This window comes from Numida meleagris, chromosome 5, assembly GCF_002078875.1.
Source record: "Numida meleagris isolate 19003 breed g44 Domestic line chromosome 5, NumMel1.0, whole genome shotgun sequence".
NCBI classification, from domain to species: Eukaryota; Metazoa; Chordata; class Aves; order Galliformes; family Numididae; genus Numida; species Numida meleagris.
The window spans coordinates 55,871,649-55,898,669 of NC_034413.1; the positions used below are offsets into that span (position 1 = coordinate 55,871,649).

Genomic DNA, 27,021 nt, shown 5'->3' on the forward strand with positions numbered 1-27,021 from the left:
TGTTTATTGGTTTGATCAGCCACCGAATAATTATAGTAGTACAGTAAATAGCATTAAGTTCTATGCGTCATCTGAAGCCTGGAGTTTCTCAGCATGAAAAGGCATGACCTTTTTCTTTTTTTTTTTTTTTAAATTTTGCCTTTTCAGAGTGTTTATTTTATAGTTTACAGTTCTTGAAAGGAGCAAGAAACAGTGCAGTAGTCCAGCACCAGCTGAGATCTGTAGGCAGGGATCACAGAACCATTTCTAGCAGCCAGCAAGGAGCTGGTGGTGGCCGTGTAGCCTGGCAGCTCCGCATCGCCACAAAGCAGCTCTGGCGTTTTGACATCAATTCCTGAATGTTATCAGCCAGTCATAATAGAAAATCACTGATTAGACAACTTCAGGCAATTAAACCAACTGTAACCATGGAATCTAAAATACATAGTAGAGAACATAGATTATAATATCATGTATTATTTGAAATGGAAATGCTATGGTAATGCATTCTAAAATTAACCTTTCAGTTAATTTAAGATGGTCTTTTGTTTTGTTAAGAAAAAAATTAAAGGTTGCCTAAACTGGTGACATTTCAGAGACTTAACCTGAATTCTCAGGAAAATAAACAGATTTTTTCAGTATTCTACAATGACAGGGAAAAGACTGCACTAAGGGAGCTTAACGTCAGGTACTTACTTTGTCTCATTCTACTCGGATGGACGTGTGGTCAAATTTTACATTTTGGTACAGAATGTGTATTTTTTTGTTGTTTAAAAACTGTTGTAAAGAATTAGATTGGACTTCGTTTTGCAGTTTTAGTCACTTGTATCTCAAAGTTTTGGCTTCCCCTACTTTTCTGTTCCATTGTGTGAATGAGGGTGACTTGGTCACACGTACCAGTTTAGCCAGCCTGTGGCCCATGGAATACAGTCACCAGGGGATTCATTCAGCTCCGGCTTTTTTTCACTGCGGCCCAGGTCCTGCAAAATCACGTGCCTGCATGATTTACTGACATGAGCCATCACACTGTACATCTTCACTAGGAAAAAAGGTTTAGCCTTTCTCAAATTACTGAGTATTGAACTAGATAAAAAAAGCTAAAGTCCGCGTCATGGCAAAAAAAAGTTGGTAGTTTCTGTGGGCAGCTGGTGTCAGAAGCTTGCCACTTTCTTGAAATCAGGAAAATGACATAAAGACTTTTTGTTACCCATACTCCTCGTCAGTGCATTTGAATGTAAGAACGCTCCTTTTTTTCCAGGTTGCATACATACAAATGTATAAGTTCTGTGAATTTTTAAATGGTCTGAGGCAGGGTTAGGAACAACTCTTCTGAGGAATGAAGTAGAGACTTTTCTGGAAATGTAACGATCAAGGGGATTCAAACACAAGCATTTAGGCATATTTTGAGTTTCAGCTTTCTTTTTGTACCTTTTAAATGCTGTCGGTTATTCTGATAAAATTTCTTGAGTTGTGAAACAGTGGGCTCTACTCATAAAACAGTCTAAAATTTCTTGGATGCAAAATGTATTTTTTCACTTTGTGCAGAATGTGATTTATATAACATCTCAGCTGACATGATCTGACATGTTTGTATGAATTCCTTTGCAAGGCAAAAATGCCTCTAGTTGCAATTTATAGTAATGAGACTGTCTGCCTTAGAGTAACTGATTACAGTGAAGGTATAAGAAGCAAGTATGTTTGCCCTTCGAAATCATTAACCTCTCCTCCCTTCGAGAGTACGTGTCTGTGTTCTGCAGTCGTGCTATCTGCACGTATCCCAGATCCATCTGTTTGTTGAAACATCGTTTTGTCTGTGCATTACCAAATACATTTGGATGGTATTTTGGCCTAGGTTTTGGCCAATTGAGTTAAATAATATATCTGGCAGATGACTGTGAGAAATACTGCAAAGCTCAATCTGTAATTATGCAAACAAGTATTCTCGTGAAACTTCTCGATGATGCTTAGCACAGTGAGGGGCGAATCGTCTGTCTCAGGGCTGAGAGCAATATTGTGACAGTACCCAGTTGTCTTCATTTAGGCACTACTGGATTACAACAAGGACCAGCTGGATAGGGTATTGAAGTTGGAAGCTGTTTATTTGGTGGTTGTGATGGAAAGGCAACATAAAAACTGTAACATATATGCAAGGGTGCATGTTCACGTGTATTGGTGTCAAAATACTATAGAGAAAGTTGTCCAAATCTGCCTTTCACTAGACCATCCGTTTCCTCCCAGGATCTCATCCTAGAAGGCCCCTGCAGCCATTTGCTGAAATCCTTTTTGTCTTGGAGCCCTGCTGAGCAAATTCTGCTGGGAGTTTCCCAGCGCTGAACCCCACGGGCGTGCGGCTCTGTTCAGGAATCTGTGCAGTGAGGTGGACCACAGGCACTGGAATGCTGTAGGGATCCTATCCTGGGGGAGCTCGGTGCAAAATTCTTTTTGAAGATCCCAGAACTGAGAAAATCCTGGCTATACAGAGCCTCCAACAGGGGCTGTAACAGGGGAAGATAGGGGAAGGAGCTGCCAAGGCAGGGAAGAACTTCAAAGAATGTTCAAACTGGGGGCGAAAGTTCAGCCTAATTCCTTTGTTATCTAGACTCTCTCACCCAACGCTGTGCAGCCCGGCCGTGCAATGCGGCTGGGTCTGGTTGTGGCAGTAGCCTCCAGTTTTGGGAATCTGACTGCAAATGTCTGGTTGTAAAGCTGGTTGCCAGTGAAAAAAGCTCTGAGTACAATTCCATGGGTGGAGGGCAGCACCCAGCAAGTAGCATGTGCACTGTCCCATATTGCCTGCCCTGCAGCTTGTGGTGGCCCTGTCGGACATCTCGGTGGCCTGGCTCAGCTGCCTCTTGTGTCCGAAAAGAGGAAAGATTTCTGTTGGGTGGCTGAGGTGAACCAGCAGGCGGAGGGACCAAAGCATTGCACAGAGGGCTGGAGACCATGAAGCTCAGAGCAAGAAGGGAACAGGTTTCCACTTTTTCAGCATCCCCGAGGAATTACATACTGTGAGTTGTTCATAAAGCACAGCGTAAATGCTTTCATTCTGTGTGAGGCCTGGGACCCACTGCTAACGCTCCCACTGTCCAGGCCAGGCTCTCGTTCTATGTCTTTGATTTATGTCCGTTGATGCTGGCAAACAGGGCTGTGAAGTACGGTGATGGATAGCTTGAATCCAACTTGAGGGAACGTGTTGGAAACAACTTTAAGAATCTATTTACCTAAATAAATATACAATTTAATTACGATGCAATGAAATATTTTCCCACCATGATTTGTGCTGCTGCCAGCCCATGACACTCAGTGTAGAACAATTAGTAAATAACTCTGTGAATTACTCCCTGAAATAAATTGTCCTAGCCATCTTGATTAATTTACTGATTACTGAGCATAAATATTCAGATCGTCTCTGAATTTAAAATTACAGGAACTGAAATGATGGTGCTAATGGTGAATGCTACAAGCACTGAACACAAATGGGAAAAGTCAACTTACCTGGGGACTGCTGTGTGAAAAGCATCTTGGAATAAAATCAAGTCTTTGAAGGCAGTGACTTGCTGCTTTAAAAATGTGGTTTTCTAATTCTGAGGATAACTGTTGATCATTTTATTCAGTGTTGTGTGGTGGTGTGTAGCTGGTGCAAATGTAAGTCTGTAATCTCAAACCTCAAAGAGGGAGAACGTGTTTTAGGGGAAAAAAATCAGCTTTGGGCAGGCTGAGGCTGGAGGGGACCTCTGGGGACCTCTGGTCCAGCCCCCCGCTCAGTTTATAGCTTCTTTGGGAGACTGAAACCCTAATGCCCGTCAGAGATGGGAGCTGCACCGGGTACCCAGGAACAATTCTATCAAGGTTTATGTAGATACTTTTATTGTAAAGATACTGAAAATGGATAAGATTCAGTCTCGGGTGAATATTTGCTCAACTCCTGTCACATGACCTTGTTTCTTTCCTTCTTGCTCTAAATTAGGTCACTGTAATCAGATTGTGTATTATAAATGAATGTCTTTCTGTTTATATGTGATTATAAAGCAAACTTGCAGGGTAAAGGCTATAATTTTGAAAGAGATAAAATGGATACGCTGCCTTAAAACCTACATGGAAATGAGTTTCTCACATCCAGGTGAGATGATAGGAACTGACACCGCAGGACAGCGCCGTGCTGTCAGCGTGCTCAGGGGAGTCTGAGCACAGCAAAGACTTTTGCAGGTCAGAAATGAGGTTAATTGACAGGGAGGTGTGTGAGGGCTGGAAAAATTTGCACAGTGCTTGTCAGTAGGTGCGGCTGCCAGTTCCTCACTTGACCACCAGTATTTGTCAAACAAATACAGCAGGTACTTCCTCCTAGGGGAAGAAAAAAATAGCAGGAAGAGTCATCTTAGGACAACAACACTGTTTGGAAAGAGAGGTGTTTTGTGTTTTTGTTCCAAGATGTCGACACGTATGCACCTACTATACACAGTCTCCAGTCTGGCTTGTCTCATCGCACAGAGAAGACAACTGCTGTCTGCTGCAGAGGTTTTTCCTCGAGCTGGCTTTGCGCTAGTGACAATAACTCCACCCTTTTTGCATCATATTGGAAGTGACTTTTTCTGTCTTTTTCCGTTTTCCACGATGACCCATTCCGGACATAGCGTGTGCTGCAATTACAGCCCGTTCCTCACTGTGCTATTACCAAATCTTTTTGTAATGCTTAGAGTGCAAGTTTCATTCAAGTATGCGTCCCATTTTATAGATGTGGAAAGAACAAATAAGGGTCCTATTTTTTATTTTCCGCAAGCGCAGAGCACTGACAAATCTGGTTGAAGCTGTTCCATGTGCTTAGATATCAAGACAACGACACACAAAGGAATAAAATTGATATCTGGCTGGTTTTCGGTCAGACCTTCCCCTCTGACTACTGCACAGTGATTTATCTTCTCGGTGTCATCAACTGTTCTCAATCTTGAAATATAATTTAATTGTAGGCGACTTTTAATTTATTTCATTTCTTACTTTTAAGATTCCAATAAAAAGTTAGAAGGTAACCGTTCCAGTCTGGCCCACATCCTGAACATTTTCATCCAAAAAATTCCCACACATCTAAATTGAACAAGTTGTGGATAGAAAGAACATCTTCTCTGTTGGAAAACCATCACATGTAACTCTACGTTAGAACCAAACTAATTCTGAAGTTTTAGAAAAAAATATTTATTTCCATATTTTTCTTCACCATTTGTGAATCTTTATATTAAACATGTAAATATGTAAAATATATGGAAAAAATTAAATAGGTGCATAGTCACTGATTGTTTCCTAGAAAATATCTAGCAGATAGGTTTTTGCTTTAATTCCTTGCTGTTCTGTAACGTTATTCCACTCAAAATGCAAAATACCCACAGAAGTATATCAAAACAAAGAGCTCTTCTTAGTAGTTATGTATTTTAAGTGAAATGGTGAACAACTTCCTACACAGAAAACAACAATATACTTTGTCATTTTGGACTTTATTATTTTGTTCTATAATAAATCTGGCAACTGTTTACAGACTCTGATTGCTTTATAGCGTCAAACAAGTGTCTGGCACCATTATCAGGCTAATGGCAGAATTTAGATCTTTTCAAGTCACTTTAGTTAATTCCACAGATCAAGATTGGATTTTGTCCTGTTTTAATTACCAATTATGAGCAGCTTCCTTAAATTCCTGTTATATAACGATCCTTTACAGTAATTCTCTTTCCTACATGTGCTTCCCAGAATATACGAGCTATGTTTAGGAAGGGGGTGTTTGTTTGACAGTGGAAATATTTCTATGAAGTACCATCTTGTCATGGCTTTCAAAGAATAAATAATGCATTCCATAATGTAAAATGCTGGCATGCCATTAACAATAGATCGTGCTGCTCTCTATGTTCATATTCTTAACACCAGTAATCACTGAAGGCATGACAACAATTACTTTTAATTGTGCAATTTATGAAGTGTCCTTCCAGGAACATTTAAGGAAGCATGGGAGGAACGAAGTGCAAGCTAAAAGGAATAGGAGGAGTCTAGACATGCCATGGGAGGCACAAACCTAGCAGCTAAAGCAGCAGCATTCAGTGTACACTAAATGGAGCAGAGGGCTGGTCTTCATATCACAGGGAGCTGTTGGATTTGGGGAAAAAAAAAAGAACGCACAACAAAAACACAACCACACAACATAGGTGATGGGAAAATTAAAGATTTCGGTGGAAGGATTCCCAGGGAGGATGAGTTGATGGTTTCTAATGATGAGTTCTTCACAGAAATCTGTGGTTGTGACTCTGAACTGGTCTCTCATTGTCAGTGGTAAAATAGGACTTGCTATTTTAGATTCTAATCTGGAATATAAATAATTTGGTATCTTGTTACCAATATTTGAAATAGTACAGCTGGGAAAGATTATTTGTCTCCTCCTTTTGGTTTTGATTGTCATCGAGATTCTTTCCTTATTGTTGAATTTACTCCTCCGATTATTTTCAAGAGTGTGTTCTTAAACAACAGCCTCTCATTGTGTGTGCAGTGCCGTGTTCTTAGTACTTCCACAGAAGCCATTGCTTCTTAATAATTTTATTTTTCTACCGAAAAAAGGTGTCTGAAGTTTTTACATGGAATGTTCAAGGCTTTTGTATGTCCTGTTTCTACCAACCTTTCCTTTTCTTCCTTACTTAGCAGGATACGGATTTTTTTTTTTGTTATCTGCACACCTGGAATATTTAAATAATAACAAAAACAATGAGGAAAATATTTATCTCTAAAGTAGCTTCCCTTTGTCCCTCTGACCATTATAAATGCTTTTCCTCTTCTCAGTTCCGAATCGATGATTTTAATGCTAAAATTAAAAACGTGCTTCTGTGTGATACTTAGCTTCCCATACACCACTATGAACGCATTTCAGGAAATGCTGAATATCTCTCAAAGTTCAGCCCTGCAAACCATTTCCTCAGCTTGCACAGGGCATTTGAATGTATTTTTACATTTCTATGGCTCAGCTTCCAGCTCACTCTGCTTTGTGTCTTTTTGCATATGACAAGGTGTGATGAGAGGGTGGATGCCCAACTGAAGAGTTGTGCTGAAGAGCTCACAGGTCCTCCAGGTCTGTCAGTGTGGGGAAATAAGGTGTCCACAATCACCCTTCGCTGATGGGGCTTCACGAGGCCCTGAGGCAGCGCCGCTGGTCCTGGCAGGAGCCAGCTTCTGAGGAGGCTCAGGACATCCCATCCCAACTCTGATTCTGGGCTTTGCAACAGAATGAAGTTTCCTTTTTAAAGCAGATCCAGGGCTGAGGAACCATCTGTCCTGCAGAGGCAGTGCCCTGCAGGGAGCTAACTGCTTCAGTGCAAGCTTGAGATAAATAAGGGAAGCCGTGGATTTGATTTAGAAGAGAAATGAGGAAGCAGCAGTTTAAATGTGTAGAATTGTTTTTAAAGCAGTGGGTCAGTTTTACCAGTCTACTGCTTGTTAAGACTGACAAATGTTACTTGAAAGATCCTTGAGGACTTCAGTTGTCTCCAGGTCTCCAGAGCGATCCTTCTGTATTTACCCAGTCTGCAAACCTACATTTCCAGACTGAACGTACAAAAGAACAACTAATAACAACATTTTAGCTCCAAAATGCACCAAATCTGCTCAGCAAGTAGTCCCTGTTTCTAAGTAAGCAACTCTGGGTTGTTTAGAGAAGCTCTGAGCATAATTTGTACAGACAATTGACACAGATGTTCCTAGCCCTGTGGTCACCTTTTTTCCTTTGGGAACAAATAGAGTTGCTCCTTTATAACTGTAACCAGCCAGATGCCTGACGATCTGCAGGGCTGTTCCATTGATGGAAGTGTAAAGCGTGAGTAAAACTGAGTCTTCTTTGCAAACAAGGCATACCTGCATCCCAGAAAATATGTAGGGGAACTAGTTACCAGTATCTGCAATAGGTATATCACTGTACATCTGAAAAGTTCAGGGAACTATCTAGAGCCTTATCTACTTAATCTAAAACACAGGGATTTACAAAGAAATCTCAGCAAAAGTTCCCTGTTCAGCTATGCCAATCTTCTTCCCCCCCAGCCCATCTTACGGCACTCAAGGGCAACCTGCTCCTGCACCTTTAAGGCTTCCTTCTTGCGGAGCATCCAGCCTTTACCCTTCAGGACAGACTCCCAAGGGACCCTCCCTGTCAGTGTCCTGAGCAGTTCAAAGTCTGCCCTCCAGAAGTCCAAGGTAGCAGTTTTGCTGCCCCCCATCCTGACTTCACTGAGAACTCTACCATTTCGTGGTCGCTCTGTCCAAGACAGCTCCAGACCCCCCCATCTCCCACCTTCTCTGTTTGTGAACAGCAGGTCTAGCGGGGCACCTCCCCTGGTAGGCTCTCTTATTGGCTGTGTCAGGAAGTTATCTTCCACATGCTCTAGAAACTCCCTAGACTGCTTCTTCTGCGCTGTATTGTATTTCCAGCACATATCAGGGAAGCTGAAGTCCCCCATGAGAACAAGGGCTGGCGATCACGCAACTTCTGCCAGCTGCTCCTAAAACATCTCGTCTGTTTCTTCATCCTGGTTAGGTGGTCTATAATAGACCCCCACCAGGATGTCTGCCTTGTTAGCTCTCCTCCTGATCCTTACCCTTAGAGACTCAAGCTTCTCATCCCAAGCCCTGAGCTCAACAACATCAAAACACTCTCTGGCATAGACAGCCATGCCACCACCCCTCCTTCCTTGCCTGTCCCTTCCCTTGTAGCCATCCATTGCAGCACTCCAATCATGGGAGCAATCCCACCATGTTTCCATAATGGCAACTAAGTCACAGTTTGCCTGCTGCATGGTGGCTTCCAGCTCCTCTTGTTTGTTGTCCATGCTGCATACATTGGTGTAGATGCACTTCATCTGGGCCCCTTGCCTCACCCCCCATCCTGGCTTTGTTCCCTCAGGGTCATCTCTTGCAAGCCTCATTTCATCCGCTTCCTCCTTCACACCTAGTTTATAAGCCTATCAGTGAGCCCTGCCAGCTCCTGGACTAGGATCCGTTCCCCCCCCAAGTCCCTTTTGTTAGCCCTCAGTCTTCTCTCAGCAACTTCATCGCTGCTGGCCTCAACTATCAGTAAAGGGTAAAAATCAGAGGGTCAGACCAGACCAGGAAGTTTTTTAGTAATGTCTCTGACCCCGGCACAGAAAGGCAGCACACTTCCCTACAGGCAGGGCCTGCCCAGCATACCAGGCCCTCCGTTCCCCTCAGAAGGGAGTTGCCTATGACAATTACCCTTCTTTCCTTCTTGGCGGAGGCAGTCTTCAGCTGATGCCTGCTGTCCCTTTCCCTCTAGCCATGCTGTACAGGGCCTGGCTCTGTCTTGGTGACCTCGGTGTAGGTACCGGAAAGCAGCTGTTACCCTTTTTGAGACAAAAGTGGAGTCAGGTTACTCAAGCCTTGGCAAACAAAATGTCGATAGGTAGATTAGCACTCAGCATAGGACACCAAGGGTTTTGTCCTGTAAAACTCTATAATGCATTTTCCTATAACAAAAATATATATGTGTAATTTGATGGTGATCCAGTAGATGTTGATAGGATTATATTTGCTATGTGTGTTTTTATGGTACATTAGAAAAGACAGCAATGGTGGCTGAGGAAGATGTGCTACACACTGAGCCCAGCAGAGGGGAGTGGCATGGGCATCATGGGCAGTGTGAGACGCTGGTGACAGGGTGGCGGCAGGGCTGGGCAGGAAGGCAGCGTTTCAGCTGCTGCTTTGAGATGTCCTTGAGCTCCTTTGCGCAGCACAGCATGTGCATCCCTCCTGCTGGCCTGGGCTGTGGGACAGGAAGAGAGGGAGGAAGCAGGGGGGTGACTGGCATTTTATAGAGGTTTTTTTCCGTGGGAGGAGGTGGTCATTCCAGCTTCTCCAGCCAACAAAGTCCTGGTATAGATGCAGCAGATCAAATCTCTGTCCCCTCTTTGTCTGGAGAAATATGGCTCTTATCCCTCACTTGGGAGTACAGCTTGGAGCAGAAGTACTCCTTCACTTGTTACAGCTCATGTTGCTGTAAGGCAGCGTTTCCGCTCTGAGTGTGACTGTGCCATCAGTGGCCATGGCCTGTAACAGGTAAGAGTGGTGCGTGGATCACCTCCTGCCCTACGCCCAGGGCACACATGAGCACACAGCTACATTTCTGTCAAACTAAGCCGCGGGTACACGAGCAGATTAAGCCCATCTAATCTGCTGCTGCTGCCAGAACAAGCAGCCGTACCCACCCTCCCTTCCCTGCCTGTCTGTGCTCCTGTGCTACTCCCTCCATTGCACCAGCACAAGCTGCAGCACAGCCACGTGCTGACCAGACAAAGGAAATGATCTGGAGGAAAACTAATCTGATCAGAGGGACAAAAAAAAAAAGAAAAAAAAAAAAAAAAGGTTTCACCCAGAATCGGTTGCCCAGCTGGTGCCTTCCTCAGCAGCCATGCCAACGGATGCTGCTGTACAGTGTGTGCGAAGCTGCACCTCAACCAGAGCAAGGGCTGTGGCTTTACCCTTGCCCAAGCCTCTGTGCCACCGTCTGGCAGCACTGGGAGCCCCAGCGATGCGTGCTCGCGGTGTGGGGCGGGCAGGCGGCGCCAGCACAGCGCTCGCCATGCAGACATGCCCCAGCGGGCGTTCCAGCAGCAGCCACAGCCAGGTCACATTATGCGGCCGCTGCCTGTCCGGCCTGGTGCTGGCAGCCCTCGGCCATGCTGAGGAGCCGAGGCTGAGCTGAAAGAGATCCATTTTAGGATGCGAAAGAGGGAAAAAAAGGAAAGTTATGTGGAATGTCATTCTGCCAAGGAGCAGCACTTTGCATGCTGCGGTGGCAGCAATACAGTGGGATGCCAAACTGTTTGGTGATTTTTTCTAGTTACAGGTTATGGTGTTTGTAAATATAAGCGGCGTGCTACGTGAGTAGCAGTGAGGTACCTGGCAAGTCTTTGTTTTTTCTCAGCTGTTTCCATTTGAAATTTGTGTCAGTATGAGATTGGGGCCACGTTGCTATTAGAAAGAGGAAGAAGAACCAGAAGGCACTGGGTGGTGCCGTCTGAACAGTGCTGCTGGCAGTGGCCAGAGCTCAGGGCCTGACGGGCCCACAGCTGTGGGCTGCTGCAGGGCCATACTGTGGCACCGCGATGTGAGTGGGGCGGGGGCACAGAGCCTGGCAATCCCTCCTCCCAGCACGGCTCTGTCTTTCAGCCTCCCACTCTTTGCCTCATAACTGCACTGCTTCCTAGGCCTGGATTCTGGGGAGAAATCGGAGTTTTCCTCTACTTCTGCAGCAGCCTCTGTGAGGGCTGTGACCGGATGTTCCCCCAGCTGCATTCCCGTCTCCAACAAAGCAAAACTTTTGAGTTACATATTCCCGCTTTTACTGCTCTCGGAGCAATATGTTCTCCCTAGAGCAACCGCGGGGTTACGTGGACCCTGAGCTCCCTCCCACCCATGGGAAGCCCGGGCGCTTCGATGGGGGGGGCAGGAAAGGGGGGGAGAAAGGCCCATTAGTTGTATTTTTTTCCCCCAGAAGAGCAGCTGGGAGAGCCGGGGCAGGGGGCACGGGCACCGTGCTGGAGGTCAGCGTCGGGGCTGAGAACAACTCACCCCGCCGCGGGTCCGCGGCGGAATGCGCGGCACGCGGGGCCGGGCGCAAGTTACATTCCGCCGCGGTCCCGCCGCGCCCCCCAGGCGCAACCATTGCGCTCCGCGGGGGCGCCCCCACCGCGCCCGCCGCCCCGCGCCGCCCGGGGCCCGCGCCCCGCTCCGCGCCTCGGCCGCGGGCCCGCGCCGCCGCCGCCGCTCGCGCAGCCGCGGGGGTGGGGGCGGGCGCCTCGTCCGCTCCGCGCTTCCCCGCTGCGGTTGGGCTCGCTCGTTCCCTCCTTCTGGGCGGTGGTTGAGGCCGGCGGGAGGTGGGATCGGCCGGGCCGGGGAAGCCGCCGGCGGTCAATGAGCGCCCGTTGATGGCAGGCTGGGCGGCCGCGGCGGGGTAGGGTCGGCGCGGAGCGGAGCTGAGCGGGGCGGAGGGTCGGGGGGGGACGTGCGGCAGCCGCAGCCGGCGGGAAGGCACGGAGGCGGGGAGCGCCCTGCAGCCCCGTCGCGCCGCAGCCCGGCGGCCGCCAAAGTTGCTCCCCATCCCGAGGGGCAGCCGGGGATCAGGCGGGGCGATGATCTTCCCCAGCAGCAACAGCAGCGCGGCGGGCGGCAGCCGGACGCCCTATAGGAAGCAGGTAAGGGCGGCGGGGTTTCGTGGCACCCCCACACCCGCTTTTTTTTTATTTTTATTTTTTTTTTTCCGTTGGGAGGGATGGTGACTCTCGCTGCTCGCTTCTGCAGAGCTGGGATTTGCAGAAAGAACCCCACCTCCAGCCCACCCTAAGTCCCGTATAGACTGCGCCGTGACCTTGCCGAGCCCCGAGCAGAGGCCTCTGCCGGGTGACCTTAGCGGCCGGGCCGGGCGGCTGCAGGCCCCGCTGGGCTCGGCAACAAGTGACAAAAGCCCCGCTCCGTGTCGCAACCCCGGCTGCAAAGCGAAACTTGGGGCTGGGTGACTTCTGGCTTCGCGTGAAATGCCCAAAAGGCTCAGGCGTCGCTGCTGCTCTCATGCAACCTCTAGAGAGCCGCCAGCGCAGGCAGGCTTTCCCCTTCTCTCCCCCTTGAAGTACACAAGGGAAATCCTGTGACATTTTCTGGGCAGACAGAGCGTCCTGATAAGCTCGGGGCGCTCGCAGCTATCGAGCTGTACTGAGAGAAGCGTTTTGTTGGTTGCTTGCTTGCTTAGCGGCTGGAAATGAAACAGCCAAAGTGCAGCCTTGCTGGCCCAGTGGCTCTGCAGTCCCGTTTTTAACTTTTCTTTTTGCCCAGAAACGTTGTTGTTAAGATCCTAATGTTAATAAGAAACCCGTTTTTCATTGAATCTTCGGTATTTTTAAAGTCGTCCGTTTTAAAGCACTGTAGTTATGTCCCAAGGGGTGAATGGAGGAGAGGTCACTGCCGACGGGGCTCGCCGAGAGCACTGCCAGGTGGAGGCACCTCCCAGCCCGTGCTGGCTGCAGCGGCGCGGGGCCGGGCTCGGAGCGCACCCGCACCCTGCGGGAGGCCCTCGGCCGTGGGTCTCGGCGGTACCGCTACCGTGGGCACGCACGGCGAGCTCCCAGCTTACCGCTGCGGGCTGGGTGACGGCGAAAGTCGGGGTGCTGGGCTCACCTGGAGTTTAAGGACAGCTTACAAAAACTGCGATTTCCTTTCTCTTCCTCCCTTGTTTTGGAGAAATGTCTTTTTGGTAAGGATCGCATGGATGTTAGCTCAGCAGCACTCTCCGATGCTGCTAACTGTGCGGAGTTATCTCTGTATCTTGTACTTGAAGTGTTCAAGTCCATGCGTAATAAAACACGCTCATTGTGTGCGCTGGTTTTGGTTTGTTTTCAATAAATGCCCCGGCTACGCCCACGCGGATGATCTCGCCCGGCGCTTCGGCATACTTTGTACATGAAGGCAGTTCCGCCGATGCCCCCCCCGGGGCCGCTCGGTGTAGGGCCAGGGCGCGGCCGCGGGGCCGCTGGCTGCCCGCCGTGCTGCAGCGCGCTGATAAGCGCTCCGCTCTGCTCAGTGCCCTCCTTGGATTCAGAGAGCTGAAAGGGCCGCCTGAATCGGAAAAACAAACAGAGCCTTTTTTTCTTTCAATGGGCAGAGACATAAATGAATGCGGGGGTATTATGTGGTCTTAAGACCCCGGGGACCAAGGGTTTCTTTTGTTAGCGTGTAGCCATTCTCCACTCAAACACTTCCTACACAAGGAGCCGGGCCTGCGCCTTTCTCCATTTAAGCCCCTGGAAAACTCCCATTAACTTCATTCACGTAGACCGAGGTCGTTTAAAGATTGACTTTCTGATCTCCCTTTCACTCAGGCTTCACCTGCAGGGGCGAGCTGCTGTCAGACAATGCTGAGCGCTGTTATGAGCCTAATTTTTCAGCCTTTCCCGGTAATTAGAAATAGTCCAGATGAAGTCTTTGCGTCTCCGTGTAACCCGAATTCAGACAATTGAATTATAATTGTGTTTTAGCCTAAGAGACTGGATGCTGTTAGTGCAGGAAAAGTAGCTGAGAGAAGCAGCTATGTGACAGCCCCTCGTGTGGGAAGTTGGGAGGAAATAGGTAATTTAAAAATGAAACCAAAATGTTTTGAGCACTTTGTGTTCCATTAGTTGTATTGTAACATATACAATATCAGAATGGTGGAAAAGCACTTCATTTTTAGTGTTTTCCTGTTATGTTCTAAGGAGTATGTGGCATATTCAGGTAGCTTACTACTAGATACTGTGTTGAAAAGATGAGTTATTTGCTGGTAAGAGGCACTGTAAGACTCGATTTATTTTAAGACGCTTTAATGTGAAATTCTGCCTTCATTTAACATACTGACAAACTTCTGGTTAGCTACAGTAGGTCTGGAATGTTGCTCATGCTCTGTTTGTTTCCACAAAGAACTCTGTTTTGTTTTATAAACGAATCAGTGCTAACGCTGCTGTGCTTGTTATCTGCTGTATCTGCTGCGGTGTGTAACTCAGGCACACAGGAGCCAGTCAGCATCCTCGGTTTCGGGTCAGATGCAGTGAGGTGGTGCCTGATCTCTTTCTGTGCTTTAGAGTAAGAATACTGAACTATGGTCTCTCAACTTGTATTTCCAATAGGGCATATTAAAAAAAACAACGAAACTCCTGCCAGGCTAGTGTTAAAAGTTAGGCCTGGTTGAAATGAGTAAGGACTCATCTGATGAGTTCCTTGAAGTGCAGATTCAGGTCTCGCTAAAACCCAAAGCCCGTGCAGTACCAGACCACGTGCGTCCTCTCTGAAAAAAGTAGATGTAATCTAATAGCTCTGCTCGCAAGGTTACGTGAGTTATGCAAAGAATGCACATGTGTGCATCCGCATGGCGAAGGAAGCGCCGCAACGCACGGCATCCTGCTCAGCCTGGGTGCTGTGCTGGGCTCCCTGGCTGCGGCCTGCTCCCGCCCTCAGGGTTCTCGTGGAAATCAAGAGGTGCTGCTCCCAAGTAAATATTTCCACGCACTGTAAAATTAGCATAAATGGGAAAATGAAGCTTTCTCCTGCCATCTGCTCCTTGCATCCAGCAGCCGCGCTGCTGTGGCACCATGCAGCGGGGCTCCTCGGGAGCCGCAGAGCAGGCTGCGGACTGCCCGGGAACAGGGCTGCTGTCGTCTTGTGACGGGCGTCCTATTTATCTCCCCGATGGAAGTAGATTTACATAGTTTGCTGCTTTCGAGCAGATTAACTGGGCGTAGCTGCACGTGAGGAATTTAACAGTGATTTGGTGTTTGGCCTGTTTGAGGGAGACTACAAAGCTGCTGGTTAATCTTTTTACGCGGCTCTGTTGACATCAGGCACCGTGCCACAGGCTGGGTTTTGTTCCAGGGTGAAGATTCAGGTGAGTTTCCAAAGGGAACTGAATGGAGAAAGCTTTGGCTGATCTTCGGGTGAAAACGTGGATGAGGTTTTGACTGTATCTGTAGGTTTATGATACAGAGCAGCTACACCTGTAATTCATAATTTCAGTTTCCCGCATGGTGTGTGGTGTCTGTTTGAGGGACGTAACCTCATTAAACTTGCTGTGGCCAAAATTCAGAACTATTCAGAACTATTTGGAGCTATAAGAATTTGTTTCTTTGCTTCATCAGCTTGCGCTGGCTGGGTATGTTTCTCTTTAAATGATGTGCAATGTATACAGTCTACCTTGGTTTAGGAAGACTCAGCTTTATGTTAAGGATCAGCTATTTAAAATGTTTAAGTGCGTTTCTAAGATTATTTTTCAAGCACTGCTTTATTCTCCAGGGAGCAAAACTGCTCAGTCAGTGGGTTTCTATACTTGTAACACAAATGTGAATGAAAGAAATAAAAGGAAGCACCTTATCTTGTCAGGCATGATGGTACAGATGATGAAAAGCGATACGATTGTCTTATCTGTATTTGGCAACTTCAGCTTTTTGTTTAGGATTTCTAACAGGGTAAATAGTACGTTTTTATCTGTTTGGAAGTTTAAAGTTCGTATCTTTGTCATTAAGCTTCACGTGGAAGGGAAAATGGAAGGCTGAGCCTTGAACATCTGCTGTTTTCTTTTGGGTTCTTTTTTTTTTTTTTCCCCTGAAACTTCCAACTGTTTAAAAAAAAAAAAAGTGCTTGAGTTAACACATTTCAGAAGGGTTAGATCCTTTAAACTGGGATTACTGGCGGGGCAGAGAGGGGAAGGAAGGGAGGGGAAAATCCTTTCCTAAGAGCTGGAGATGGCTCCTAAAACATCAGCACAGCTCTGCAATCAGGTTAATAATAATGGTAGGTTGACGTGAGCTTTTTATCAGGTAACTAACAAGAAAAGATAGCTGTTTGAGTCAGCATTTTTTCCCCATCTCTGAAGCTTTCATTAAAACTGATGTTTGTTTGTTCAGTGAGATGGAGTATAACAAAAGAAGTCGGTGGAGAATAGGAACTTTTTAACTTCTTCCCTCCCAGCTCTATTTCTGGCTTCTTGTAGGTGTTTTTCTCCATTAGTACATCAGATTATTTCTAAAAGATCTCAGTTAGGGGACAGCGTGAAGGCGTATAAAGCCGTAGACCTAATGAAAAAGTACATGGAGGTGTTTTGATCTTGGCTGGAACACGTTGGTTAGAAGATTTCTAGAAAGCCAACAGAACCACATTTAAATGCCTCCACGAACCTCGTTTAAGTAATTGTTACTTATTTTGCATATGTTTCAGAATTGCAGCGCATTGTGGTAATTATAGCAGCCCCGCTGAAGCCACTGTATTTGCAGCTTCCTGATGCAACAGGAAAGGGAAGGGATGAGTTACAAACCGGGGAGAGCCATGGGGGAGAACCACGTGCTAGATAAGCACAAGCCTTCTAACCCAGCAACTTAGCAAAACAGATACACCACAAAAAAAAAAAAAATCATGCGCTACAGGGGCTGGTTGCTGTGATTAGCAGGGGTTTGGCTCTGCCTTCCTCAAGAGACTGTAGTTACAACAGAGGAGCTGCAGCTGTGCACTGACACACAATGACTTTAAACTGCAGCTGGAGTAACTGCGTGCTGGGGAGAGATTGCTTTACACAGGTACAAAGATGCTCAAGGTTTGTGCCAGTTTGAATTAAATATAGTAGTGTTTATTACTGTTTGTGTAAATTGATTTTAACAGCAGAGCTTTATACCCATGCACTGAGATGCACAGGCTTAAAAATATCTAGCAAATGTTTTGAAGCGTGATAAGCTCTTTAAAAGAGAAGCATAGTTCCAGTGTTCCAAAAGTTTTTTTCTTCTGAATTTGTGTTGTAGTATGATACATCAGCTCTCTCGTCTGTTGCAAAGTCAATGCTAGTAGTTACAAATATATAATATTAACAAAAATACCTTTTTGTTCATGCATCCTCATAAAAGCAGTGCTGTTCACTTAACCATACTGGTTGGGCGAATCACTGATCTGTGCCTTACTTGTGTAAAGTGATCTGCTTTAGAAAGATGTGTTAAATAGAGTGGGTGTTTGGATTTTACTTGTTCGTTTGGTAGAACTGCAGAACTTTGTGAAGTTTGCAGTGGGAACAAGCAATGCTTTGTTCTGTGCTGCCCAATTTGGGCCTAATTGCCCTTGGTTGCTTGGTAGAAGAGCGGCAGAAAGAGCAGTACAAGGTGAGCATCAAGCTTTGTCTCACCTGACATGTCCCTGTCCATGGAATGAAGCATTTCATGTCAGCAACTAAATATACATAACTTTGTTTTATCACTGATTCTTTTCCTGTCTCTTATTGGCAGTTACCCCCTCACGTGCTATTCTGAGTAGTTTTTCTGTTTCTCCATTTAGGCAAGAAGGTGATTTCTTTCTTTAATTACCTTCTATTGTTTTGTTTTTATTTATATCCGAGTCTCCTCTACCATATGGTTCTTTGCTTCAAGGAAGTGGAAATGTGACTCCATAGGTTAACTACAGCTCTTACACTTTGTCATCTGGGTACTACAGCATAACAGTGTTAGACTTCAGTCCTCTCAGGCATCTGAGATCTGTGTAGTGCTTTCATTTTTAGTGTCCCTGCGGAGTGCAGCCTCGAACCTGGGTAGGAGTTTGGGTGGCAGTTGCAGGGAGCATAACTCCAAAACTCTGAAGTGATGTTCCTATATGCTCGACTCCTCCTTGGTGATTCAGTGTCCTGTTGTAAGGCTTGTCTAACCCACAGGAACCATATCAGTTAATGCTCGCCAGTGCAGTAATCTGAAATCACTCAAAACGCAGAGGCAGATGGGGGTAAAATCAAATATAAATCCACATTTACAAACCTTTAAAAAAGAAAAAAAAAACTGGAAGATTCTTAAACTCAGTGAAGAGAGAGAAAACAAAACATTGTAGTCCAGAGCAGGAAAGTTTCCTTCACCTTGTATGTAGCGTGGCAGCAGATGACTGCCAGTCTTCTCAATGACAATCTAGTTATTGTGCAACCCCAGCCCCTCAGGTTGCATTCAAAGAAGTCTCTGATTTAAGTTTCTGTATGTCCTTTTATACTTGAAGCTCATTTTGAGGTTAAGGGGTAGAGGATTATTTTGGTCTTTTAAAGGGTTATTCAGGCATCTTTTGCCAGACCTGGGTTGTTTTATTTCTGCTTGGAAGTGCTGGTGTCCCTGGGGCACAGCCAGGGGCAGGGCTGCTCCCTGGCTTTGAGCACTCTTCTGCCCAGCGCTAAGGAGATAGCGGGCGTGTAGCAAAGGAGGTTGGGCTTTCATGCTGTGGTGGATGAATTTCAAGTCTTGGAGTGGTGTTTTTCTTTCTCCTACCTCTATGCATAATTTGCTAATAATGCTTTATACAGTTGTGTAAGAGGAATTTTCTCTTGGCTCCTCTTGGTGGCCAGGAACGTCTTGTGCGAGTCCGAGAGGGCAACTCCCCCACCAAATAAACGCAGGCTTTGGCAGGGCTGGGCAAACAGTTACGCACATTTCTGTCTGTGTAGAAGCAACCACCAGTAGGCTGGGGTCCTTTGAAGTATTTAGTGGTCTGTGTTCCAGATGAGTTCAAGAAGAGGTCTGAAAATGTGGGTCTGAGTTTTTAAGACGCTTGTGCCATCGCGTATTTACTTACCCACTGGAGCCACTGACTGCGGTGAGGCTGCAGATGTGAATAAGTGCTTATTGAGACAGAGAATCAGAAGACCTTTGAGTTCTTCTCATGAGAAACCTGAGATGAATGGTTGGTGTATCCAGGGTCGGTGTTAGACTGACAGTCAGCAGAATCAAATGGCATTTAAATTGCTTTAATATTATTCCATCCAATCTACTTGGCTTACATGATCCCTATCACAGTAGTACTTAGACTTATTTAAAAATACTTTTGCATAATTTGGGAAAAACATCTGAGCTAAGTATTTAATAGAACTGCTTAGCTACTAACCTTTGAAACAGTGACAGTTTTCGGCCTTTTTTCAGCATTCTAGGATTTGTGGCTCTGGATGCTACTTATGAGAAATGCTTACCTAAACCAGATTATTTCAAAAACATTTCTACAATGTTTAGCTTAAACAAAAAGATAAATGATAAGTATTCCTTTAGTGTCTTAGGGCAGCAGTGCTTCCAGTACATGTGCATATATGTAAATATTTCAGAACTGGGGAATTGTTAAAAGGAAAACAATAGCAGTATTCTGTCGTACTGAGAAGGTATGGAGTATGCTTAAAAGCCTGGGTAATTTTTTTATGGTGAAAAATATCAGGATGTAATTCATTACATAGAATTTCTGTTCATTAAAAGTTCTGGTGAACTTCAAGGCACTCTGTGGCACTAACAGAAAAATGCAGTGAGCCTGTTCCATTCCTAGTAATGATACTCCACAGTCTCATAAAGCATAATGCAAGGTGGAAATGGTTAAGGAAGTCATGTATTATTTCAGCATTATGTTGATATTATATTTGCTATAGTGACAAAATCAGGTTAACTCCTGGACCAGACTTTGTCACATTGCCAACAAGCGTACTGTTCTTAGATCTGTCAAGTGCAGAGGGTTGTAGTCTCAGGGAAGTCGCTCAGAGTTGAAAACTGGCTTAGTCATTAGAAAAGGCACTTTGGCTTTTCATGTAACCATTCTTTACGTCTTATGATCAGCTGATGGGAATTCCCTGCTCTGGAGCTCTTGATCTCTTTGTTCTTTCAGATTTATAGAATCATACCATGGCTTAGGTTGGAAGGGTCCAACTCCTAAATGTCAAATGTTCCACTTGCAACTTTGTCATTGTTTCAGTATTATTAACATATGGCTTTATATTCCAGTATACAAAATGATGGAATTAGCCTGTGATTTTCATCCTTCAATCAAAAGGTGCTTTTTTGTGTGATGGTTCCCCAGTGAACCACTTCCAAAATTACAGAATCTCCGGTGCTAGTTTTCCTTCTCCACCTTCTTCCTTTCCTAAAGTTCTGCATTGAGTCATTGCCTTAGTGATGCTAAAAGTGTGAGGTCAGCCACACCTATAACGTTTATCTAGGGACAGTACAGACGTTAAGGTACTGGCATAAAGTTCAAATTTCGTTGTCTTGTCAAAGATGTTTTGGATAATCCTAGGTAAATCTTGTAGGTTTGACTCTTTGAAAGGTGTTTGCTAACAGTGGTTTTCCTACTTCACATAGATTTTGTTCTGCAGTGTATTAAGATGTTAAAGTGGGTCAGTTATTACTGTAACTGGGGCTAAATAGCTTAATATAAAAAAAAATCGATATGTATAAACCCACACACACGAACATACACATATACAGATATACTTTTATTCATAGAATGAGCATAGAGTCATAGTATGGCTTACATTGGAAGGGATTTTAAAGATCACCCAGTCCCAACCCCCTGCCATGGGCTGGTTGCCACCCCCCAAGTCAGGCTGCCCAGGGCCCATCCGACCTGGCCTTGGGCACCTCCAGTGGTGGGGTGTCCACGGTTTCTCTGGGCAGCCTGCACCAGGGCCTCACCACCCTCTGAGTAAAGAATTTCTTCCTGACATCTAACCTAAATCCCCCCTCTTTTAGTTTAAATCAATTCCTTCTTGTCCTGTCACTGTCAGACAGTGTAAAAAGTCAGTCCCCTTCCTGCTTGTAAACTCCTTTCAAGTACTGGAAGGCTGCAATGAGTTCTCCCCAGAGCCTTCTCCAGACTGAACAAGCCCAGCTCCCTCAGCCTTTCTTTGTAGGAGGAGGTGCTCCAGCCCTCTGATCATCTTCATGGCCTTCCCTGGACCTGCCTGAACAGATCTGTGTCTCTTATCCTGGGCACCCCAGGCCTGGCTGCAGTACCAGAGATGGGACTCACGAGAGCAGAGCATAGAGGGACAATGACTCCTCGCCCTGCTGCCGCCCCTCTGTTGATGCAGCCCAGGCTGCTGTTGGCCTTCAGGGCTGCAAGAGCACACTGCTGGCTCATGTCCAGCTTTTTGTCCACCAGAACCCCCAAGTCCTTCTCTGCAGAGCTGCTCTCAATGAGTTCTTTTCTGTGTGTACACGTATCTGGGACTGCCCTAACCCCAGTGCAGCACCCTGCACTTGGCTTGTTGAACCTCGTTTGGTTTTAAGTCAGTCTTCTAAGGCTCAAGATAGAGTTTTACAATTCTGAGTAATCTGCTTTATGCTCAAATTCTGTTCCTCATTTGCTGTGTGAGTAGTTTCTTCGCGGTCTATGTGAATGTTCACATGAATACTCTTATTGATATTTCCAGATTAATAACAATGACGGAGTTCATTTTGGCAAGGAACTAGACTGGTAGAACTGCCCAGAACTCTAGTTTTAAAAAGAAGATATTGTTTTTCTCTTAGTAATAGAATTCCTTTCTAAGCAGAAGTTTAGTGTGCAGTAGGGCAGAGTCCAGACATTAAAATATTGCTCAGAACAGGAATAACTCCTTCAAGTTCCATGGCCTAGATTTTGCGTATTTTTTTTTTTTTATCTAGGTAGTTCTAGTGGTTCTGTGGCCTTACCTCTCCTGCTAAATAAACCCCTTGTTTTTCTCTCCTTAGGGAGGTTTCCCATTCTAATTCTGTTGTCCTATTTTAATTCCAATTAAATCACATATGCTCAAATGTTCCAGTTTATTCTTCTAGTAAATCCAACGTGCCACTTCAGTTTACTGGGACTGATGTGGCTTACAAGATGGCTTACAAGATTATTAGCATTAAACATCCAACAGTTGCAAAGATTGATAAACCACATAGGTAGAAGCTGAGTATTCTGATTAAAAATATAACTTATTGAAATTGCCCACAGTGTAGAACAAACCTGAAAGCAGTTGCTCAGAATGATATTTGTGCAAGAAGTAGAGGCAAGTGATTAATTTATCTTAAAATGTTCGCTGTTAGCCTGGAGATACCCTTTTGTTACAGTGTTTAAAAGTTGATTATTAGTTTGAAATGTACTTTTCAAAGTATTTTCTTTTATCTGCAATTTCTTGATGTGTTCAGAAACAAGATTTCCTCAGCTGAATTCTTGTGCTGAGGACTAGAACACAATGACAGTGTGGATGGGTCAGGCTCTGTGCCCAAATGGCATAGTTTATTTCTGACTTGTTTGATGTCTCAGTGTTCATCATCCGTTTCTACAGCACCAGATGCTGTTCAAGTGAAACAGCCCCTTCCAGAAACTGAGGCTGCTGCACACAGGTGCTGCAGTTGTTTGTGCCAGCTGGGCTCATACACAGTGCACGTGCATCTAAATGTGCTGGTGAGTGCTGGAGGCACTGCCTGCTTCACTTCTGCTGTTGGAGCTGTAATCATTTGTATGTTTGAGCTATACTATTATCTGCGCTGCCAGGACCACTTGATCTTGGCTGTGGAATTCCTCATGTATTTAGTGTTGTATTAGCAGTACATCTGGAAGTCTTCCTAGGTGTTAGCTAATTCTCCTAATTTTCATTTCAGAATTAACAACGATCTGCAGTGTCTGAGTGATTCATTATGCAGGCAGACATTCACCCAACAGCTGTCTGGAGTGTTGCTTCCTTTAACATAACACACAGCAAAGAACACTATCCTACCTTTGCTCAGCATACAGTTGCTAAACATTTGTAATTTAACTTGCACACTAAATTTTGTGATGGAACCATTAATTGTCATACGCTATGAAGTCACGAACATTTCAGTTTTAAGATTGTGTTATATTACTTGAGTTTCAGATGTCTGAATGATATTTCTTAACCACTTAAAACCACTTTTCCCCTAGAATTGAAAGCTGGCCACATGAATAATAGGAGTTTACAAAGTGTGTCTGTAGATGTGTACGCATATATATGTTTATCACTTAGCCAGAACAGGAAAGAAGTTTCAAATTAGAAAGGAAAATGCAAGGGAAATTATATGAGTACCATTGAAGAAATTTAGAACAGGCCTTGTGTTTGCATTATTCCAATAAGAATTCCAAACTTCAAGAAGAACAGGAAATAATAAATAAAACAGGCAGAAGGACAAAAGGTTTTTTGGAAGAGTATGCACGAGGATTTTGGAGGAGCTTGTCATTAAAGAAAAAATGTTTACAGCAGTTCTCAAGTATTGGATCCAGTAAGTGGTAACCATCTCCAAAAGCATCTTCCTTTAAGGAATGATGATGACTACCTCAGATTTGTTTCAGGTAAGCTTCTAAGTTAAATCTGACCCTAAAGCCAGAGCAGCATCGCTGCATGTGGTACACAGGCAGGATTTCACCCAAGGTTTAGCAGGTGTGCTCGTGCATGCTGCTGGTTGCCATACTTGTAAGGTTTAGTTCCAGACGCAGGTACCAAATGTATTTGCTGCGGTTTCTGTGTAAAACTGAAGCTGGTTTCGTTTCTGATTGTTTGACTGCCTGATGCTGTATTGTTACCGCTTCCATGAGTCAACACATGGCAAAAGAAGGAGTCTGAACTTCCCCTTTTTTTTTTTTTCGTTTTCCTGTGAGGGCAGGGCTGCTGCTTTCAGCCTGCTTACAGAGCTGTTCCTTGAAGTGCGATCACAGTTTGTGGTCCCTCCCTCAGCTACCACTTGTGTGCTCCCTGCCTGCCCACAGCTGTGGCACCCCTTCTGCACTCCTTTATACCGCCTCTTTCCTCGTCTCCGGCTGTAAATCCTGCATCTCCCAGAAAGTTCAGCTTCTACTTCACAACCATTGAAAGTTAGCTTTTTCTTTTGCTTAGGACACTCAATTGACAGTGTTTGAAAAATTTCAGCCATCTGTGCTGCTCCTACTCAGCCTGCAGCCACAGTCAGGCTATTAGAGGTCGGTGAAGATGAGTGATCCCACTGGTGCAGATGGAAGTCTCCAGGGGAGTTCCATCAAAGCTTGCTTACCTATGGAAATCTCACCCCAATTTTTATGGATGAGTCTTCGTTTCTAATCCTGCCTTCCTCTGCAGCTTCAGGACCGTCCTGCTGAAGGAATCCAGGTTTCCTTATTTGCAAAGAGATGGAGCCTACTAGTTATAAAATCAGGCTGGGTGCTGTATTCTACTAGGCTGATCTTAGCTAGCTCCTGGCTTTGTTTCATGAAGTCCCCAGATCTGTTGTGTTCACTGTGTTGTGGTGAATTGCTTCCATGTACGGAAGGACTCCTCCTCATCTCTAAACCCTTGATCACTTGCATTTAGGGAAGCACTTAACATTTTTTTAAACAACTTTGCATAAAGAGGATTAGATGCATTCATTGGTTAGCTTCCCTAATACTTTTTGACAAAATGTGTCATGCTTTTCTTTTTTTACTGGCTGAAAGTTCAAAAGAGTTCACCTCCAGATTGTTTTTAATCAGTGTTCAGCAACTTTGTGCTTTAAAGAGGCTTGTCAAGTCAACTTCTCCGGGCCGTGGGACTGTACATGCTGCCTGAGATAGCTTTCAACAACAGAACTAGCTCAGAACCGTCTTTATTCTGAAAGCTTGTGGTTTTAATAGGAACTGACGTAAGTTACCTTTCTCTATGGCGTAAGTTGACCCCAAGAATTGGATGTAAAGTTTAGTAGACATTTGACCCCTGCAAGTAGTTAATGGCACCAGCCACAAAGAAGGGTGCAGCTGTGTGATGCTCAGTGGTTCTCTCATTAGCAGCCTCAGGCAGAGGTATTTGTACCCCCAGCCTCGTTCTGACTTGGCATTCTTCTGACCCAAAGCGAGCTAGCTCAGAGCCACATTATTGCATTTGTTGCAGAGTCAGAGATTTGTTAGTGGAAGCGTGCTGTTAGGGAAGGGCCATGTCTGACCCAGGGCACTTGGTGCTTTGGGTTACCTTCACTGTGGGCCCAGATCCTTAAAGTTGTGGAAAGTAGTACATGAAAAGAATGCAAATATCCTTGAAGTAATACGGCTAATATAAAAATATGTGCACTTTTTTTTTCTTTGAATGGTCATATGAAAACAGTCAGCTCATAGTTATCTATGAGTAGTTTGTCTTGACTGCAGATTTGGTGTGCAGTGTGTTCAGTTTCCAAAATTGGTTTCAAATAAGAGCTGTTAGAGTGTAGCAGAAAGAGCTCCTCAAAGCTCTGTGAGAGACAGACACGGTCCCGTCTGGGGCCAGTAGCTCTCTGAAGCTGTACAACTACCACCGCATGAATGGCACCACCAGCCTCTGCAGGAGCTGGGCTGGATGTGCGGCTTCTGCAGAAGTAGGAAGTGTGGTGTGTGATGCTGCCTTAGTGATCAGCATTCAAATGAATTGGATTCAAGATCCAGGTGGATGGGATGCATAGGTCTGAAAGAACACAGATATTGTTGCTGTGTGTGTGATAGTAAGTTAGAGAAACATATTCAAAGTTTCTTGTTGCTTTTCAAGTGAAGTGTTTTGCAACCAGTGTTTCCTGAGCAGCTGAGACAGTCTGAAGTTGTCTACAGTGTCCCCCAAATTATTCCCAAGCAGCATTTTGGTAGTAGCAGCAGCTGCAGGATGAAGGTTGGTGGGTATCTGTCTGATACTCATCAACCAGAGGAGCCGTTTTTTGTTTCTGTCTTTCCCAGGAGTTAAATGTAGTCACGTTAAATTGATTTTAGATTTGTTCTGTGGTGCCTGTGCACAGGTAAATGGCCACGTGCTACGTGGCAAAAGCTGTGTGAAACACTCTGTACCTGAAGGGCAGAGGGTGGTCCTGTGGGTGAACGTGTCTGTTGTGTCACAGGCGCGTAGAAGTGGATCACTGTTACAAAGCTGTAAGAAAAGTCATCTCTGAGAAGTATCAGAAGGTGACAGATGAGCTGCTGGTCCCTCGCTGTTAGAAGCAGTTCTCCTTGACACGCAGCTCTTTCTCAGCTCTTGCATCACTGCAGCTCCAGTTGCATCACAAAAAGCCGTGGGTGAGCACCACTTCCATGGCCCTCTTGTGCTGGATTGGCGCAGCCAGGCACTCGCACTGCCCTTTGCATGGGGTCTGCAGTGCCTGTCTTGCAATGGGAAATGATAGAAGGGGAGCAAACGTAAAAGCGATAAAGTTTGACTCCAGTTCTTTTCTAATGAGATTTAAGCTTCCAAGTTTTAAGAAGTTACATAGAGTCTCAGGGAGTCATTTAGAGGAATTCAGGAATTTCATTTGCAGCCGTGTACGTGCTACACGCAGCCTCATTAAAACCCAAAGAAAACTGGCATGCTTGTTGCAATGTGCAAACCAAGCAGAACTTGCTCCATGGTACTCTGTAGAGAAACTTTGCATTGGAAGGTTTGCCAACATTATATCTTGTGCTCTCTGGCTTACCCGTTTTATACAACATTGACATTTATGAAACTCTTGAGTAGATTTGTGCAAATGAAGGCAGAACCACTGGTGAAAGTGGAACAAGGCCGATCTGTGTAAATGCAGAAAACTGACAACTCCTTACATAAGGAGTCTGATTATTTGAAAAGTTGGCACTGATGTTGCTCTTGTTCATCCCTGGTGGTACTGCAGACCCAGACTACCTTATAGCTTTACCTGCCTGAGAGCCTGCCATGGGAGAGTTGTTACTGATCTCTGTACCTGTTGCGCTAAATGGATGGGCAGCTTTGAACCATTTGGGGTACAGATAATGTGCTGTGGGTAGGGCTGA

At 45.2% G+C, this 27,021-nt stretch overlaps 1 protein-coding gene across 3 annotated transcripts in view; it reads left to right on the forward strand.

The window, feature by feature from the left end:
- The window catches only part of RBMS1 (RNA binding motif single stranded interacting protein 1), a 138,960-nt gene that overhangs the window by 38,261 nt on the left and 73,678 nt on the right, over positions 1-27,021 (forward strand). The window contains exon 1 of one of the 3 annotated variants that reach the window (XM_021397679.1): positions 11,812-12,200. The exons of the other annotated variants lie outside the window; for them this stretch is intronic. Coding sequence (XP_021253354.1) covers positions 12,138-12,200 — 63 coding nt within the window. The 5' untranslated portion in view covers positions 11,812-12,137. Of the gene's footprint in view, positions 1-11,811; positions 12,201-27,021 lie in introns of those variants that run through there. 3 annotated transcript variants of the gene reach the window in all.